General features: G+C 43.8%; 1 protein-coding gene across 1 annotated transcript in view; it reads right to left on the reverse strand.

The window, feature by feature from the left end:
• The window catches only part of LOC101573793 (N-acetyllactosaminide alpha-1,3-galactosyltransferase-like), an 18,115-nt gene extending 5,083 nt beyond the window's left edge, over nucleotides 1-13,032 (reverse strand). Inside the window, exons 1-5 of the mRNA XM_023701595.1 lie at nucleotides 12,878-13,032; nucleotides 12,123-12,206; nucleotides 11,142-11,174; nucleotides 7,382-7,432; nucleotides 1,189-1,335 (exon numbers count right to left, since the gene is read on the reverse strand). Of these exons, the coding sequence (XP_023557363.1) occupies nucleotides 1,189-1,335; nucleotides 7,382-7,432; nucleotides 11,142-11,174; nucleotides 12,123-12,206; nucleotides 12,878-12,936 (374 nt within the window). The 5' untranslated portion in view covers nucleotides 12,937-13,032. The remainder of the gene's footprint in view (nucleotides 1-1,188; nucleotides 1,336-7,381; nucleotides 7,433-11,141; nucleotides 11,175-12,122; nucleotides 12,207-12,877) is intronic.
• Nucleotides 13,033-19,235: the final 6,203 nt, after the last annotated feature.

The raw sequence follows: 19,235 nt of genomic DNA on the forward strand, positions 1-19,235 counted from the left end.
AAAAGACAAGAAAAGAAATCTGCTGAGATATGTACCATGAATAGATTCATCTCCGCTGAGCAGCACTACTACTGTGGAAGGGGACACCTGAATGGGTGCCACTATGGTCTACTTATACTTCTAGATCACACTACTCTACAGGGTGTTCAGGGTCTCACTACTAGATTGGACTCATAGTGATCCTTCTGTTTACAGCCTCCCAAGAGCTGGGATTACAAGTGCGGGCCACCCCGCCAAGTCTCAATTGCCATCTCAGCGTGTCCCGGAGGCGGGACCCGCATGGCAAGCCCTGGGATCAAACACCGGACCCCTGCACCTGTTTGCAGGCGCTTTAATCCGCTGAGGTATTTGGCTGGCCCCTGCACTATTCTAGATAGAGAGTCAGTCTTACTTTTTTCAGGACTCTTCACAGCTTGCAGTTACACAGACCAAATTTGATGTCTTCTACACCAAAGCTACATGCGTGATGTGGGATGCTTCCAGCTTTCACTGGACTGAAAGCCTTCTTTCCCTTTTTATCCATAGCTTGTTACTTTATAGGATTTCAGAAGACAGGTGATCGGTGCTATAGCCGTGCTCTTCCATCTCTAAATGCAAATAGTTCCTAGCAATTCTTTTAGGGGTCTACCTTAGTGATTCTAATTTTCTATTTGATTAAGAATGAAGTACAAATTGGCTTCTCTTTTAAAATTACTGAGTGATCTTAGGTACTCTTTATTCTTCTCCATCGTGACTGGTGGCCAGAAAACGCAGCCTATTGCCACGTTCTGCAGGTGATCGCGGGGGCCTCTTCTGTTCTAGACTGAGCCAGGGCGCCTGCGCAGTATCGGTAAGCACAGCTAGGCAATTTTTGTCTTGGAGAAAGCACGGGAGGGAAGAGCAAACTATTAGGTTAATCCAGGATGGAGACAACGGAGACAGGGAATGACAGAAGCCCAAGCCGTGTTAAATGATGGCCATAGACCGAGGAAACCAGGTCAGTGCTTAGAAAAAACCGTAAAGTCAGAAAAGGAACCGAGGGATTGAGATTTCTGTGTTTGAGTGGACCAAGAGGGTGACGCTATTTAGAATCACGGCAGGGATTTGCCTCGAGAGAAGTCTTTCAGTGGAATGATGACATGCAACCCAGAGTTGCATTTTCGAGAACCAAACATCTGACGGTGAGGGGCGTCGGACGTCGTTCCCTACCTGCCCACAGCGAACACGGTCAACCCCACAGTGACGTTGCGCTGCGCGTAATACTTCTGCAGGATCCCGTAGTCGTAACTGTTGTGCCACACGACCGGAGCTGACCACTCCGTGACACTCAAGTTCCTGTTCAGTTCTGCTATGTGTCTGTAGGAAAGACACAGGATTTTAAAATAAAATACATCATCGTAAACCACCAAGAGGCATTATTAGAGCACAAGGTCTTGCGTCTGGCTGGTGCAGCTCCTTGTGTCTAATGCAATGCCTTAATGAGCGGATAAACTCGAGAAGTAATGTATTGGAAACGGCTGCGTCATTCCAAACGTCAACATACAGATTAGCGATGAGGGGTGTACTGAATCTTTGAAAATACATAGTTAAAATGTCTCCCACAATCTAAAGTAACAATTTCTCTAGCCAAATCTCCTAGTCTTAGGTTTTTTGACGTTCTTTTTCTCTTTCTCTTTCTTTCTTTCTTTCTTTCTTTCTTTCTTTCTTTCTTTCTTTCTTTTCTTTCTTTCTTTCTCTCTTCTTTCTTTCTTTCTTTCTTTCTTTCTTTCTTGGTATTTAGTACAGGGTTTGCAGGGTCTCACTTCTGTTTTCAGCCTTCCAATCGCTGGGATTACAGGTGTGTGCCACTATACCCAGTCTTTGACATCATTTTCAAAAGCCATGCTTTTGTTTTTGCTGTTTTAAAAATAAATTTCTCGGTGTGTCTACGCTGCCAGTGCTAATATGGCTGCATGCTGTTAATACGAGCTTGGCCAGAACAACAGAAAATAGTCCAAGGTTTAGAGCAGCCCAGGAGGAAGGGGCAGGAGTGGCAGAGCTTGCGGTCCTCTGACTCAGGCCTGTCCCTGCTTGCTCCAGAGAGTGGTGGCCATTTTGCAGGTGGCACCCCACATGTGCAGGGCGCGTTCCCGTTCTGGAGCGCGATGGGTAGAGCTTACTCCCGAGGAGCTGCGTGTGCCTGCTCTAGCCTGTCTGAGGGTGCCTTTAGGACCCACACAGAGCGCTGCCTTTGTCTCCCCTCACTGACCACTAACGCAAGGGTGCTCCTTGAGAACATTTTAACAAGAAACAAGCCCCTACCACCCGGGCAAAATTAGACTTGGTGCAAACACTAGAAATTTTAAAAGCCTGGGAGGGACACAGAGGAAGAAAGCTGTTTTGAAAAATGAGGCCTTTCACTAGGAGTTCTATCTGCATAGTGAGACCCTGTACTAACTACATGAAAGAAGAAAGAGAGAAAGAGAAAGAAATCCAAGCACACACCCAGGGCAGGAAATGACCAAGAAGACCCTAATGGAGGCTCAGGGCAAGCTGGAAATGCGCCAACCTGCGGATAGAGAGATTGCTCTTGCTCCTCGCTCCCCACCAGGCCCAGGCATCGCCATTCCCTTCCCCTTCCCTTCCTTTCCCATTCTTACTCCTCTTGTCCTCTTCCCTCCCCCTTTTGTATTTTTTAGGAAAGAGTCTACAGGGTGTCCAGGGTCTCACTACTAGATCGGACCTGTAATGATTCTCCTGTTTACAGCCTCTCCCAAGAGCTGGGATTATAGGCGTGTGCTACAGTCTCAATCGCTGTCTCAGAGAGCCCCGGGGGCAGGGCAGGCCCCGGGGATCAAACCCTAGGCCCCTGTGCCTGCTTGTAGGCACTTTAATCAGCTGAGCTACTTGGCTGGCCCTCTTCTCATCTTTCCTTCTTTCTTTCTTCCTTTCTTTCTTCTTTCTTTTTCTCCCTCCCCTTTCTTCCCCCTCTTTTTCTTTCTTCTTCTTTCTCTATCTGCCCTGCAAACCCTGAACGACATCTCTGTCAACCCCTAGCTGACCACAAGCTAAGGGAACAGATATCCCAGAGACCAAAAGAAGACAAAATAATCTTTCAAAATTATTTAGGAAAGTTCTAAACAAACAAACTACAATCTATAGAATTCTAAGGAGGATAAAAACAATGAAAATCAACATGTCTATATTTTAACAAAAAAGTGTAAGTATGCAAAGCAAGGAAGTATGACGATTTTTAGGAAAAACTAGCATACACCATCCTCAAGAATGCGAGACATTATATTTACTAGACAAAGACTTTCAATCAAATATTAAGCATGGAGCACACTGGGCTTTGCACATGCTAGGTAAGTGAGCTACCTCTCTGAGCTCTATCTCCAGCCTCCCTCTTATTTATTCTACCATGAGGCAAGGTCTTGCAGCGCCCCCCAGCTGGCCTCCAAATTGTGATTCTCTTGCCTGTATCTGGGATTATAGGAATGTGCCACACACCCCAGCTAAACCAACCTTTTAATTATAGTCAAAGAACTAAAGGAAACTGTAGACAAAGAACTAGAAGAAACCAACTAAGGCTGTGCAGGGTAGTGCAGACCTGTAATCCCAGCACTCAGGAGGCTGAGACAAGAGGATCATTGTGAGTTCAAGACCAGCCTGGGCTACAAAGTGAGCTCAAAGCCAGTGGGAGCTGCATATCAAGACCCTGTCTCAAAAAGAAAGAACGTATCTAAGAAAAACAATGGTTCAACAAATAGAAAATATCAATAAAGATACAGAAAATATTAAAAGGAACTAAATAGAAATTCTGGAGCCAAGAAATCCAAATATTGAAATGAAAAATCTCATTGTAGTGTTTCAACAGAAGATTTGAGAAGAAAAACAGAATCACACATACATAGAACTTTCTACCCAACAACAGAACGCACATTCTTCTGGAGTACACGTGGAACAAGGCACAAGCTAGACTGTAAGTTACCCCCAACACAAATCTCAATAAACTGAAAAAGACATCAGCCCCCTCTCTCCCTCCCTCCCCCTGCTTTTGCTCTTTTCTGCTGCTGCTTCTATGAACTCTTACCCCTCTGCCATGTGCCCGCCCTCTGGCCTGGAGCCAGCTGATGATGGGCCGAAACCTCTACCGAGTATGAGAGTTTTCTTTCTTAAATAAACTTTTCCTCCTTTAACAAAGAGACATCAGTGGTGGAATAAAATTAGAGATAAATGACAGAAAAATCTAAAACTTGACTAATACGTGGAAACTTGAAAAGATGCTCTTAAATAACCAGCAGGTTGGAGAAGAAATGACAAAGGAAGTTAAGAAATGCATAGGGCCAGGGATATAGCTCAGGGGTACAGTGTCTACCTCATAAGTGCAAGGTTCTGAGTTCAATTCCTGGCACCAGAAAATAATCATAGATATAGAAAACAATTAATTTAGGGCAGGGAGATAGCTCAGTAGAATAAGCGCTTGCCTAGCAAATGCAGGGTCCTGAGTTCAATCCCCAGTACCACAAAAATAAATAAATAGATAAACATAAAAATAAAAGAAATGCATTGAAGTGAATATAAGTAAAGACATAACTTGAACTTGGCAGTGTTTTTAAAATATGACACCCAAAATAGAGGCAACAACAACAAAATAGGCAAATTGCACTTCATCAAAAACCAAAACTTTTTTTCATAAAACAACAAGATACAGAAAGGGAAAAACAGTCAATAGCAAGGGAGAAAAAAATATATAAAGCATACATCTGAGAAGAGTTTATATCCAAATATGGAAAGAATTCTAACACTTCAACTTTACAACTCTATTCTTTTTACAATAAAAAAAATTAAACCCAGTTTTACAATACCCAGGCATTTCTGCCTGTCTACAAAAGGCCAATAAGCAGATGAAAAGAAGCTCAACAAGCATTAGTGGGATGTGAAGGAAAACTATTTCACACAGTAGGATGCCAAAGACAGAGGACAGAGTACACCAGAGCAGTGGCTGGTGCGCACCTGCAGCCCTAGCCATTTGGAAGCTCAGGCAGACGGGCACTAGGGCCCAGGAGTTCAAGACCAGCCTGGTGAACACAGCAAGAAGCACAAACACCATAACAGATAACTGTTCTTTTTTTTTTTTTTTTGCGGAACCGGGGATTGAACTCAGGCCCTTGCACTTGCCAGGGAAGCGCTTATTCTACTGAGCCATCTCCCCGGCCCTGTAACAGATAACTGCATGCTTGCAGTCCTAGAACTTGAACGGCCCACACAAGAAGACCATGAGTTTGAGCCCATTCTTGACTACACAGGGAAATCTTCTCTCCAGAAAAACAATAAGGAAATGAAGGGAGAGAGAGAGAGAGAGAGAGAGAGAGAGAGAGAGAGAGAGAGAGAAGAGGAAGAGGAAAGGGATAGGAGAGGAGGGGAGGGGAAGGGAAAGGAAAAAAGAAATCTTGGCAAGGATATGAAGAAGCTGGAACAGTCATGCATTATTGGCAGGAATGTAAAATGGTACAGCTGCTGTGGAAATCAATTTGATAGTTTCTCAAAAATTTAACAGAATTACCATGTAATCCAGTAATTACATTTACATATCCGAGAGAATTAAAGATGTGTCCAAATAAGAACTTGTACGTGAATACCGATGGCAGCAGTATTGGTAAGAGCCAAAAATGTAAACAGAAAACCTAGTATCTATTTCGTGATAAAGACATCTGATATGTTCACCTGGTAGAATATTATTCAGCTATAAAGAGGGATAAAATACGGATACATGTGATAGCACGGAAGAGACCTTGAAAACACACTAACTTAAAGAAGCCAAACACCCCGTGCTAGATGATTGGATTTCATTTACACGAAATGTCCAGCTGGGGAGATTGCTCAGTAGAATAAGCGCCTGTCTGGCAAGTGCGGGATCCTGAGTTCAATCCCCAGTACTGCAAAAAAAAAAAAGAAATGTCCAGAATAAGTAAATCCATAGAGACAGGAAGCAAATCAGCACTTTCCAGAGGTTGTGAGCAACTGGATAACGGGGAGTTGCTGCTCAGTGAGAAGGATGTTCCTTCTGGGTGTGACGCAGATGTCTTTGCGTTAGATAATGGTGGTGAGTGGAAAGAGATTGACTTTAACTGACACTTTAAAAGGTGAGCATCCAAGTGGCCAATAATTATATGGAAAGGTATTCAGCACTGATGGGAAGCAAGGAAATCTATAGTGGGAATTAGGTTCTGTCAGTAGTCTGTTGGAATGGACTGAAATGTCTACTTCGCTTTCTCCTTTGTCCTACTGCTGTGATGAACCATCACCTGGAGTTACCAGGATACACCTTGCTGGTCCCATCGACGGGACCAGTTACCAAGGCACTGACTTCGTAACTGGGCCCCAGCACTCTGCTCCGCTTGATTCACCTGGAGCTGGGACCCTGCAGGCCCACTTCTCCCTCTCCAGGGCTGCCTTCAGGCAGGGGAAGCAGCAGCTCGCTGGCTCTTTTCCTGTGGGCTGCTTGTCAGCTTCCTGCTCCAGCAAACCCCATTCCAGCATCGATGCTTCTTCAGCTCAACAATCAAAACTCCGTTCCAGAGCACCAGCTCAAGCCACTTCCCAAGTTTTCCAGCATTTACAAAACCAACCAGCCTCTTCATGCTCCGCTCCTGGACCCCAGCCCCAGGAGGTCTTCGTAATGGGCAGAGACACCCTGGACAGCACTGGAGCTTAAGCCCTGAGAACCACTTCTCTATATGTCTAAAGTTGAATGACTCTAGCCTCTTCCTTCTGCTTCTCCAGCCCTGGTGGAAATAGCTCCTGTAGGTGTTACCCCACGATACCACTGAGGTCCCCCTTCCCACAGCCAGTGATTTAGAGTAGTTAATCATTCAGTATTTTAAGCCTAAATAACTGGTGTACTTTCTGTGCTCTGATTAGACTCTGATAAAAGTGGAAGTGTTCAGAGACCATGAGTCATGGGCTGTTACAAGGGTTGATCTTAAACCTAGAAATCTCCTTTCAAAGTTTTAATTAGGGAGGTTATGTAAAGCCTGAGGCCTTACAGTGAAAGACAAGTAGGTAGGGTGAAAAGATGGGAGCAGAGCTGTTGGGCTAGGGGACGCTGTGTGCAGGCAGCCACCGGCCCCCCCGGGCCCAGCTCCTCTGGGTGCACAGAGCAGAATCCACCATGCCGTCCTAAGTGCCTCCCACTGTGTGTCTGCCACTTTTCCAGGCCTTTGAGGATGTCTCAGCTCTCATTCATGAAGGGCACGGTCCAAATGTCCAGCCCCTGTTGGCCTTAGCTACAGCCTGTTTTTAAGAACACTGTAACCAAAGATCCACCTTCTCTCCGACATCACAGATCTCAATAGTGGTATTGTTGGCATCTATTGACGTTCATGGATAAACCTCACGTGTGCAAGGTTTGCATGCTTACACGGGGTGGAACCAGTCTGATAGCTGCAGTTCTCTTTGACGTGCCTGGAACCTAAAAGGAAACCAATACCGAGAGTCATACTATATCCACTAGAGGTTGAGATGCTTGAGTATTTATCAAATCAGGAGCTGTATTATAATAAGACACAAAGTAAGAGTGAAGCAATAAGATAAACATGGATCAATGTTAATGGCGATGGCGGTGTGGGACTTTCGTGTAGAGAGACAGGACGCCGAGCCTTTTCCCCAGGAAGCAGCTTTATTTAAGCTGGCACCGACTCAGCAGATCGGCCCCCAAAGGCTGAGCGCAGACCTTGTCCTAGTTGCATCCTTTTAGACAATTTTTGGGTCTTTGCCTCGCTTAGATGAGCTCACAGCTGCATGTTGCAGGCTGGCAGGGCATGACTGACGTTACAGAGTTACATCAGATCTACACAAGCCAGAGGCTGGTAACGCTGCCTTGTGAACAGTCCCCACCCCAACAGGCAGGAGGCGCCCTACCACGGGATAGCACAAAACAATCTTGATTTCTAACATCAACAACTCTCTGAGCTGCCCAGAAATCTTTGTTTCTAAAAATTCTTACTCACCTAATTCCCATAGAAAATAGCAGCCATTAGATTAAAGTTCCCTCAATTTTCTGCAATCGCTGGCAATTTTTCCTTCTGCACTAAACTGTTTTCCTTCTTTAACAATGCTAACGGCTTTATTTGCTCAAGAGTCTTGGTTTGGGACTTGACAATTATTCTCAGGAAGGTTTCACCTAGAACCTTTGGCTTCATGTCGCTCTCTCATCTGGCACTTTCCTAAGGCTTCATATTCTGGCATCCAGGTTAGAGCTCTCCCATGAACTCAAGACTGGAACACTTAACTACGTTCTGAAGTTCTTTATTTAAATTTATTTTTTTCTTTTTTGTGGCCGGCTCAGCCCACCCTGGGGGTGGGGCTGGCGTGGTATGTGGTGCCGGGGATTGAACCACAGTCCCTGTGCACTTGCCTAAGCTTGCCTAAGCAGGTGCTTTAGACCGCTGAGCTAACTCACCGGCCCTCTATTTAAATTTTTGCCACACCACACAGTGGGGATGTCTGATGGTCACATCTTCATCTCTCTCTTCATACTTTGCAGTATTTCAACAGACCCGCCTGGACTGGCAAGGCAGAAACGTGGGAGTCATTCTACGCACAACACTAAGTCTGGCATTAAACACTACCAGCTTGGCTTCCCAAACATTCCTCAACTCTGCCACTTCTTTCTATTTCCTGCCACCATATGAATTTAAGTCACCAATATTTCTTTTTTTTTTTTTTTTTTTTTTTTTAGGGAAGGGTCTACATGGTGTTCAGGGTCTCACTACTAGATCAGACTTGTAGTGATCCACCTGTTTTTTCATTTGTGTGTGTGGTACAGGGTCTCACTACACAGATCAGGCTTGCAGTGATCCTCCTGTTCTCAGCCTCTCCAGCACTGGGATTACAGGCGGGCACCATGAGGCCCACACTCTGCCACTGGCTCAGTGTGCCCCGGGGGCAGGGCCGGTGTGGCATGCGGGACGGGACATCGAACCCTAGTCACCAATATTTCTTGTCTGGGTTATTGCAGTAGCTTGCCTGTTGGTTGCCCCTGTGTGTGTGTGTGTGTGTGTGTGTGTGTGTGTGTGTGTGTGTGTGTGATGTAATGTAACCCAGGCCCTTATGCATGCTCCTTAAGTATCGTACCACTGAGCTACACCCCTGGCCTGTATGCTTTAAAGGAAGACTATAGGGCAAAGAGAACAATGTAATGGACTCCCCTAGTCCCTCCCCTCAGAATCAGCCAGGTGTTGCTCTCTCTTGTCCTCATATCATCCCTTTTCAACCCATTTTCCAAATTTTTGCTCAGTTACTAGAACTCCAGTTTTACTATGTCACTGTTTGGCACAAGTTTTAGGAGCTTCTCCAAAGGATTATTAGGATTATGTCCCCCCTTCCTTATGTGGCCACGATGCTCTGTGTGTCCTGTCCCTCATTCTGCTCCAGTCCCATCTCCTACCAGGCCTTTACCATCATCATTTTCCTGCCCTCCAGATATTTTTAAATTACCTTAAAGCTGCCACCAGCTTTAAATTACCTTAAACCCCACCAGCATCCCACATAGCTTTCCGATCTCTCCTTAAGTATCAGGAAGCTTTGCCTGGGCTGCTAGATGTGATTAGAGTCTTCATGAAGAACTAACATCTATTGAACACCTTCCTAAGTGTTATCTAATTTATCTCACACAGTACCTAGAGGAGATAGAGACCATTAGTATTTTAGCTCACTATTTTACCAGTGAGGGAAACAGAGGCACAAAGAGCCTGCATTATCCTGCCTAGAGTCACCTGGGAAGAGATGCGCAGCTTTGCCTGGCTGCCCCTTTTCCTTTCTGCCACGCACTCTACAGGCCAGGGCACCTCTGGAGAGTTGGGCATGGGCTGAGCTAATGGAGAGATCGGCAACTAGGACGCTGTCCTATTTCATAGGGCTGTCCTGGTTCCTGTGTACACAGACAGGAGCAGCTGTGCTTACGGGTGTGCCCCAGACATGCATGCATTCGAACACTCACGCCAAGATCCATCGACTTCTGATAACTCATGCCAGAACTGAGGCTACAGAACCCCAGTGCTAAAAACATAATTAGAATAATAGATAAAATTATTATTAGAATATATTGCATCAAATACATTAGTCCAAAAATAGTCTATTCTTTCCTTCAGCTTCTGTTGCAACAGTCTTTCTTTGAATGTTTCCTTCTTTGCCTAGAGGTTTTTCTGTTGTTTTCAGGTAGCTGGAAGTTACTGTCTCTATTAATAATGACTATATATACGGGTAACATCCTCTTTCTTTTTTTTTTTTTTTGTATTTTTTTTTTAGGGAAGGGTCTATAAGGTGTTCAGGGTCTCACTACTAGATCAGATTTGTAGTGATCTGCCTGTTTACAGCTTCCCGAGAGCTGGGATTACAGGTGCATACCACCATGCCCAGTCTCAATTGCTGTCTCAGTGCGCTCCTGGGGCGGGGTTGGCACAGCAGGCCAAGGGATGTAACCTCTGGCCCCTGAGCCCGCATGCAGGCACTTTAATCTGCTGAGCTATTTGGCCAGCCCTGTAACATCGTTTTTCAATATGTTATCTTTTATGCACAGGTCACCTAAGTAGCTAGGCATGGTCACAGCAGTAAGATTGTAGTTATAAAATCATCAGAGAGACAATAGAAGTCTCCCTTCCTTTACTACGTGGGTCTCCGTGACTGTAGGAAGTCACTGAAGAACTGTATAATAGAATTAGACCTTGGGCATGTTCGGGAATTTTTTGTTGTCTATGCCCCTTCTGATGGTGTGATTTTCGGGGTGGAAACCGGCCAGTGCAGTCTCTTGAGTCATTTAGCAAAGTCTACTCTGTGTGTTTTCAGGCAACTGGAAGTTACTGTACCATTAGCAATGTGACTTCCCAGCTTAGCTCCTCGGGCCTTCAAAGACTCAAGGTTACTGGGGACGGAGTTTGGGCTCCTGGTAATGCTTTTCACCTAACCAGCTTCTATCCCTCTACCAGAGGCCGCACCCCATCAGTCTGCTTTTTGGGGGTGTTCTTGGCACAATGACCTTGGTTGTCTCTAACATGAGTTTATAAAATTGTACTGGTTGATACTGTCTATAGGAACTATGGAATCACAGGTACCCCAAGGATCTCCAAATGATTTTGTCCTCAAAGAAGGGGGCCATAGCATATTTGTGGGCAAAGACTTACCAGCACTGAGACATCCTCTGAAGCTGCTTTGAGCTTAGAACAAATGAAAAGCAATCTGTTACTTTTTAATGTATACAAAGTGTTTTCACATGCAATATAACTAAAGTTAGAATCTATTGACCTGGTTGATTTTATTATCTACTATTACCAAATATACTTTGTGCCAAGTACATTGCTGGCTCTATAGATACAATAATGAGCATGATAAAAAGAATTATAATTAGGGTCTCATACACTATATCTTAAAAAAGCAACTCCTCCACAACTATTTTTTGAGACACAAATAAGTGAGAAGCTTACTTAATATTATTAAACAAACTTGTTAATTGTCAACGAAGTATTTCTTCTTATTCAAACTTGTGGTAGGTAAATACAGTATGTAGTAGTTGAAATCAACAACCTTAGGGTTTGTTTTTTTCCAGGACCAGGGATTGAACTCAGCCCCTTGTGCTTGCCAGGCAAGTGCTTATTCTACTGAGCCATCTCCCCAGCTCCCTCTAGGGTTTTTTTTTTTTTTTCACAAAGAAAATAAAATGCAGCCTATAACCAAAAAGCTATTTCTCTTTAACACTTAAAAACACTACACTGCCACAGTAACTGGTCGGATATTTTTCTTTTGGTTTTAAAAAAATTTTTATTTATTTTTTTACACAGGGTCTCACTGCATACTTCTGGCCAGCTTTGAACTCACTATGTAACCCAGGCTGGCCTTGAACTTGTAGTGATCCTCCTGCTTCAGCCTCCTGAGAGCTGGGATTAAGTGGCTGGTAGTTTTTTAAAGTGTTTCTTATTCATCTAGATAGAAAAAAAAAATCATTTTTAGCTTTGATCTCACTGAAAAAAAGGAATTTAGATGCTAAAGATAGTATTTATGCTGACATCTTGGGTGACAGCTTGTTCAAGGGTGAGCCATTTACCTGTTTTTACATACCAGATCCTTATCAAATATCAGAATAAAACATTCACTGGTTTTAAATTTACCTGAAATAATACTTCCTATGCAAGGCCCATAGAGACAATAAAATCAATAACAATAGAGTTATTGTTGTGTGTCTCATATTGTTCCTAGGAAGAAAAACATGAAAATAAATTAAATACAACACAGTATGTACAGAGTAAGCTATGGGAAAGCCTCACCCTCTGAGACCTACACCAGATGACTTAATAGGCATTGTCTAGCAATGAACGTACTAGCATTCCTTGGACGCCTGTTTTTAATGGAAAGAGTTGAATTCCTGGCTACACTTGATTTTATTTAAGGTAGCTGCAGAAGGTCTTATCTGGCTGTGTTGTAGGAGGTCCTACAACCTTTATTTGTCTTTTCTAAATCACAAAGGGCTTTATCTACTGAAAAGAAAAGGCGACTTCCCACATTAACCCCTTGAATGGAGTGTCAGTGAGAGGTGGGATGTATGAAAATTCTGAGACTCTAGAAAGTTGTACACTTAGGAAGGATGATAGTTATTTTAGTTACATGGTATGATGAAGTTTCATCCCAAGAAAAGAAGAGACCGACAGCAGCATGACGCGTATGGCCCTTCTCAAAAGGATTTGGGTAGAAAGTTGATTCCAACACGGGCTACAGACTCACCTCTTTTTAGGTTATCTGGGCAATGATTTCAGATTTTTACCCATCAAATTTACAAGATTCCTTTGTGTTATTCAGTCTTCCCACATGGGCAGAAAAGGAGCTAGATGTGGCCCTAATTTGGTTGAAATAAAAGACAATTTCTTACCTTTTGTTTTCACACAGGGATTTTATTTTATGCAGATTCTTCACTGGGATTTCTAACATTTATGGTAGTCAGAGAGGATGTGGAGTAGCTAATGAAGGCAGGCAGTTTTGAAATCGTTGAAAAACCAGATGCCATTGTTGGCTCCATGTTACTCTCAAGCTTGTGTATTTTTCAGTCCTCCCTGAATGATGATGTCATCAGATTCCTTTCTGATGATGAAAGAATTAGACAGTTGTGACTGTGACAAATTCCTAGTCCAGCAGATTCTCATTTTCATTAGCAGGGGACTAGATTGTGTCCTGTTTTTTAAAAAAATAAAAGATCTTTTAAATTTCTTTTGTTTGGGGGAATGGATTTTTAAAGCTTTGAAATAAATTATTTTATTATTTATATGTATTTAGTATAGGGTCTTCAGGCTCTCACTGTACAAATAGGACTTGTAGTGATCCTCCTGTTTTCAGCCTCCCAAGGGCTGGAATTACAGGTGTGCGTCACCATGCCGAGTCTCCATCACTGTCTCAGCAGGCCCTGGGGGTGGGACCAGCAGGACAGGCTGGGGTTAAACCTCGGTCCCTGCACCTGAGCTATATGGCCAGCCCTTGAAATAAATCCCTAAATGATGTGTAATTTACATGCAGTAAAACATGTAACTTAAATGCACATTTCATTTTAAGTGTGCACTTCATGACTATCACCTTTTTTGGTGGAGGAATTGTACTGGGAATTGAGCTCAGGACCTTGTGCTTGCCAGGCAGGCGCTTGTGCTGCTAAGCCATACCCAACCCTAATGACCACCTTTATTAAGATATAGAACAACCCCATAACTTCAGTAATGGTTCTTGTGCTAGTGAGTCATAACTCCCTCTCTCCCAGGAGATCCATATAACTGAGATGTCAAAAGTGGTAAACAGGGACTTTAAAGACAGTTGTAAAAGCATTTAAGGATTTCATTGGAAAAAAAAAAAAAAAGCATCCAAAATGAATGAAAAAGAAATTCTAAGCCAAGGAATGGAAGCCACAAAGGCAATGGACATTCTAGAACTTTAGGGGCCAGGGAGATGGCTCGGTAGAATAAGTGCAAGGGTCTGAGTTCAATCCCCAGTTCCGCAAACAAACAAACAAACCCCAAGACATTCTTCTAGAACTTTAAAAATAGTCAATGTGTGAGCCGGGTGTGGTGGTGCACACCTATAATCCCAGCACATCGTGGGCTGATGCAGGAAGATTGTTGCTAGTTCAAGGCCAGCCTGGGCTACAGAGTGAGTTCAAGATCAACCTGAACTGCACTATGAGACCTTGTCTCAAGAAAATATATAAATATAAGTAAATAAATACATAAAATAAAAATAGCCAATGTTTCTTAAGTCAGCTAGTATAAATCTCAGAGAGTCAGGCTTTCCCATGGCTTACTTTATTGGATAGACTGACCAAAAGATTAAACCCTGAAATCTAAGAGGTCAATGAGATGAAAGAAAAGTCAATGTTAATCATCTCCTGTAAAGAAGAGAGGAAAATGATTGATAAAATAAGTAAACAAAAGCCTTAAAGAAGGATAAACTGGAGACTTTTATATGTACATGGATGCGACTCATAAGTGAAATAAATCAGACCCATCTGTGTAAACATCGGAACCTCTCCCTTATGTGAGAAACTGGAAAAGGAAGTAAGATTCAAAATGTGCAATAGCTGTTGTAACTTGGAAAGAAACTGTTCAAAAGAAAAGGCAGGCTGTGATGGAGGAAAAGGGGAAGGGAGGAAGGGAACAGGAAAAAATATGTTTTTACACAAAATAGTTAACATAGTTATATATCCAGTTTCTTTCGAAAAGAAAGGTTTGTGCTAATCTTGTTTGGACAAGATGTTATGCCTGTATCTTGTACTCTGAATAGCTACTGTGAAGACAACAATACACAATGTATTATTGTTGGCTCCTACTAACTGTTTTGAAATTCTGTTCTATTGCTATTTTTTTTCTCTGAAAAAAAAGTGGTAACCTATGAGACCATATTAAGCAGTCTAACATACATGTAACTGGGCTCCCAGAAATAAAGAAAATAAGCAGAAAAAAGGGTAAATTATAGCAAACATTTGCCAAATTTTATTTAAAAGAAAATTATACACTTACAGAGTGAGGAAGTTTAACAAGTCCTAAACAACAAAAATGCAAGGAAAACCACATCCAGCAGTTGCAGGGCTAATCACTGTATTTTGTGCCAGTTATTCTTAAATTCTGTCCTATATCTGAATCACACGGGATGCTCCATCCCAGGCTCCACTCGATGCCGAGTGAACAGGAATCTTTGCGGTGAGACTTGTGCACAACTATGTGCGCTCTAGAAAATGCTAGAAACTACAGCCAAATCGGAGAACCAGTGTTTTATGCCTCTTTTCACTAAGAAAAGGGTTTAATCCCCACAGGCATATGCTACAAGTCAGCTTTTCGCCATGGTGACAAGATACTCGAGAAAGTCAACTTAAAGGAAGAAAGATTTGTTTTGGCTGATAGTTGCAGAGGTGTCGGTCCATGGGCCTGCAGAGAAGCAGAAATGTCATGGAGCAATGGTATGAGAGATGCAGGCTGCTCACCTTAGAGCAGCCACGAAGGTGGGGAGGAGACTGGATGAATGAATGGATGGATGGATGGATAAATGAATGAATGAATATACCCACAAGGACCTGCTTCAACCAGGCCCTACCTCCTATTCATCTATGAAATCATCCGATCCCTTAATGAGGCTAGGACCCTCACTATCCAGTCACTTCCATAGGCCCCATCCTCTGCACTGGGGATCAAGTCTTCAATATAGGCTACTCAGCCTGGCCTTAAGCTTCCCATCCTCCTGTCTCAGTTTCCCAAGTAGCTGGGATTACAGTCACGCGCCACCATGTCCAGGCATCTTTCTCTTCTTTTACATGGGAGTCGCTATAATCTTTGTTCTCTTTCTTATTTCATATTTAAACCATATCAGGCTTCTTTGGGTATTGGAGCTAATGTCTCACACACATGGCTGCCGAGAAGGAGCTTCCAGAGGAGCTCTGGACAAGACCAATTTCTCCCACTGGTCCAGGCTATAGGCAAGTTACCTTGCCACTAGACCCTTAGGACAAATTATAAAGTACATGGCCCAACGGATCTGAGATAGGCTGGAATGGTAGATGAATGATGAAGCTAGCTTTGAAAGAAAGCTTATAGCAGCGACCCACTGGATTCCAGAGCAAGGGAATGCTCCTTGTCTTAGTGAGTATGGTGCTGCTACAACAAAGTGTTAGAGACGAGGTATTTTATAAAGAAAAGAAGCTTATTTAATTCCTGGCTCTGGAGGTCCACGAATATAGCACCAGCCTCTGCCTAGCTTTTGGTAAGGGCTTCATGACAATTCGGCTCATGACAAAAAATTGGAGTGGTGAAATGATTTGTGTAGAAGAGTAGGTTTGTGAGACAAAGATGGTGAGGGAGGGACTGCTGGGCTTGCTTCATGGCAATCCACTTTCAGCACCCAGTCAGCCCACGAGAGTCAGAACTTACCCTGAGAGAAAAGCACTGGCCATTTTTTTTTTTTTTAGTTTTTTAAATTCTTTTATTTATTTAGTACAGGGCCTCACTATATAGCTCAGATTCCTAGTGATCCTCCTGTCTCAGTCTCCCCAGTGCTGGGATTACAGGTGTGCAATACCATGCCCAGTTTTGGTGGCCGACCACGCACGTCCAGGGCTCTGAGGCTGGCATAGCATGTGCTACCAGGGATCGAACCTGGGTCCTTGCACTTAGACTGCCAAGCTATCTTCCCAGTCCTAAGCACTGACCATTCTTAAAGTCCCTGACAACCCTTTACAGTGTTACACTGGGGACCAGGGCTTAACATGAATTTTGGTAGGGACAAACCAAAACCCTTCTTGAGCAGAGAACCATTATTTCCCTGTTTTATTTTATTTTTATTTTTGTGGTACTGGAGATTGAAATCAGGGCCTCATACATACTAGCCAAGCACTCTACTGTTAACTAGACCACCAGCACCCTTTCAAAACATGGTCTCCTTAGGTTGTTCAGACTGGCGTTAAGCTTCCCATTTTCCTATCTCAGTTGCCCAGACAGCTGGGATTACAGTCATGTAGCACCATGTCCAGATACTTTTTCCTTCTTTTAAATGGGAGTTTTTGTAATCATTCCTCTCTTTCTTCCTGCCTCTCCTATTATTGGCTATAGTATGTTTTAGTATGAGCTAAATTTATTTATTTAATTGTCATTTATTTATTTATTTGGCACTGGGTCTCACTATGCAGCTTGGACTCATAATGATCCTCCTGTCTCAGCCTCCCCAGTGCTGGGATTATAGGCGTGTGCCACCATGCCTGGTTTCAGTGGCCAGTTCCAGGGCTGGCATGGCATGTGGTACTGTGGGATTGAACCCAGGCCTTAGCACTTGCCAGGCAGGCACTTAGACCACTGAGCTATCTTCCTAGCCCCGAACTAAATTTGTCATGTATTTCAGATTATAGAACAACCAATCAGAAGAGCTAAGGGACCCAGTGAAATAATTATTGCTTGGAGACTCTTAAGAAGCCTGACCCCTAACACTGCCTGTAGAGTCAGTGGCTTGCTATTAGGCGAGGACCTGCACAGCATTTTCAGATCATGGCAAGAGGGAGTATTCTGGGCTGGTGAGATGGCTCAGTGGTCTAAAGCACCTACTTAGAGCAAGTTTAGCAAAGCACAGGGACTGTGGTTCGATCCCCCAGCACCACATGCCAGCCAGCCCCGCAGCCCCACCCCCTGGTGGGCTGAGCTGGCCACACACACACACACACACACACACACAAATAAATTTAAAAAAAAGAATTTAAAAGAAGAAGGAGTATTCTGTAAGTGTGGCTCAGAGCCAGGACTTGTAGGTAAGGGCAGGTTGGGATGTATTTTTAGAAGGTAGCCTTCTTCCCCCAGCTCAAACCACAGGCAGCAGAGAACCGACTTGTGGTACAGCCATCCTCCAACGGCGTGGCTGCTGGGAGCGCGCATGGCAGCCATGCATGCCCTTTGAATTTTCCTTCTGAGCAACTTAGGTTTTTGTTTTTTGAGATAGGGTCTTGCTGTGTAGCCCAGGTGGCCTCAAACTTACAATCCTCCGCCTCCGCCTCCTATGTGGTGCAATCATAGCAGTGCACTACTTAGAATTCAGTATGGGAAGAAGGAACCCTGAGACTGGAAATAGCTGGAGGTGGGCCACATTTACGGCAGGCCTCTGGGAGGGAGGGTCCACAGGCTTCAGCCGCTGAGGCCCCTGAATTTCCCTGGCTCTTGCTCACGGCCTGATTACACTGACGTGTCTGTAACTTTTAACAACTGACTGACTCTAAAGATAAAGAAAGTGAAGGATAAAGACGGGAAGTGAAGGGGAGGGGAGGGAAGGCAAAAGAGGAAAAGGGGGGCGGGGAAGGTGGCTCTTAATTCCACTGTTTTCAGGCCGGGGAGATGGCTCAGTGGAAGAAGTGCTTGCCTGGCAAGTGCAAGGTCCTGAGTTCAGTAGCCATACCACCACCACCCCAAAAAAAGAAAATGGAAAAAACGGAAAGTGAATCTACTGTTTCCTGATCTCCTTGGTGCACATACCCCAGCTCGCCTATTTAGATATTCCACTGGGATGTCGCTGAACAAGCAGTTGGGAAATACTGTGTGTAACTGGCTCCCACGAGCCTGTGGGGGCTGCTTCCGCACACTGCTGCCTGCTTGTCCACACCCTCTGCCTTCCCTGGAGCTTTACAGTGCCCCAGACCCCCAAGCAAGCTGTTTTTCAGGTTTTGACACACCAAGGGCATTTCTGTTCCTTACAACCACAGTACTTTTAATTAGAACCTTTAGGGGCCAGGGAGATGGCTCAGTGGAATAAGTGCTTCCCTGGCAAGCGCAAAGGCCTGAGTTCAATCCCTGGTTTCCCCCAAAACAGAACCTTTGACGATCTTCTACTCTGGGTAGTGGTGGCCAATTCACTAATAGTGTGTCCTAACTTCAGCTGGCTTTTCACAGCCATGTTCTTTAGATATTTATACCCATTTTCATTTATATGCAGAATCACTATCTATTTCTACAAATGTGTAGTGAGGGCCAGCTCCAGAAAAGAGTATTTTTTATCATTGCTTCAGATAGTGAAGTCATTCATAGAAATTCCTGCCCCTTGGTGCTTGTATTGGGAACTACTTTTTACTTTTGTCTTAGCTCTGAATTTTAAGGAAGGAGTTGGAGGCCAGGCTAGAGGGTCCTGCTGTCTATTGGAAGACTATTTCCAGCATCCAGATAGGCAGGTATTTTGCACATTGTCTTCCTGAAGGCTATTTATTTATTTATTTATTTTGAGACAGGGTCTTG

This window comes from Octodon degus, unplaced genomic scaffold (assembly GCF_000260255.1).
Source record: "Octodon degus isolate 3935 unplaced genomic scaffold, OctDeg1.0 scaffold00137, whole genome shotgun sequence".
NCBI classification, from domain to species: Eukaryota; Metazoa; Chordata; class Mammalia; order Rodentia; family Octodontidae; genus Octodon; species Octodon degus.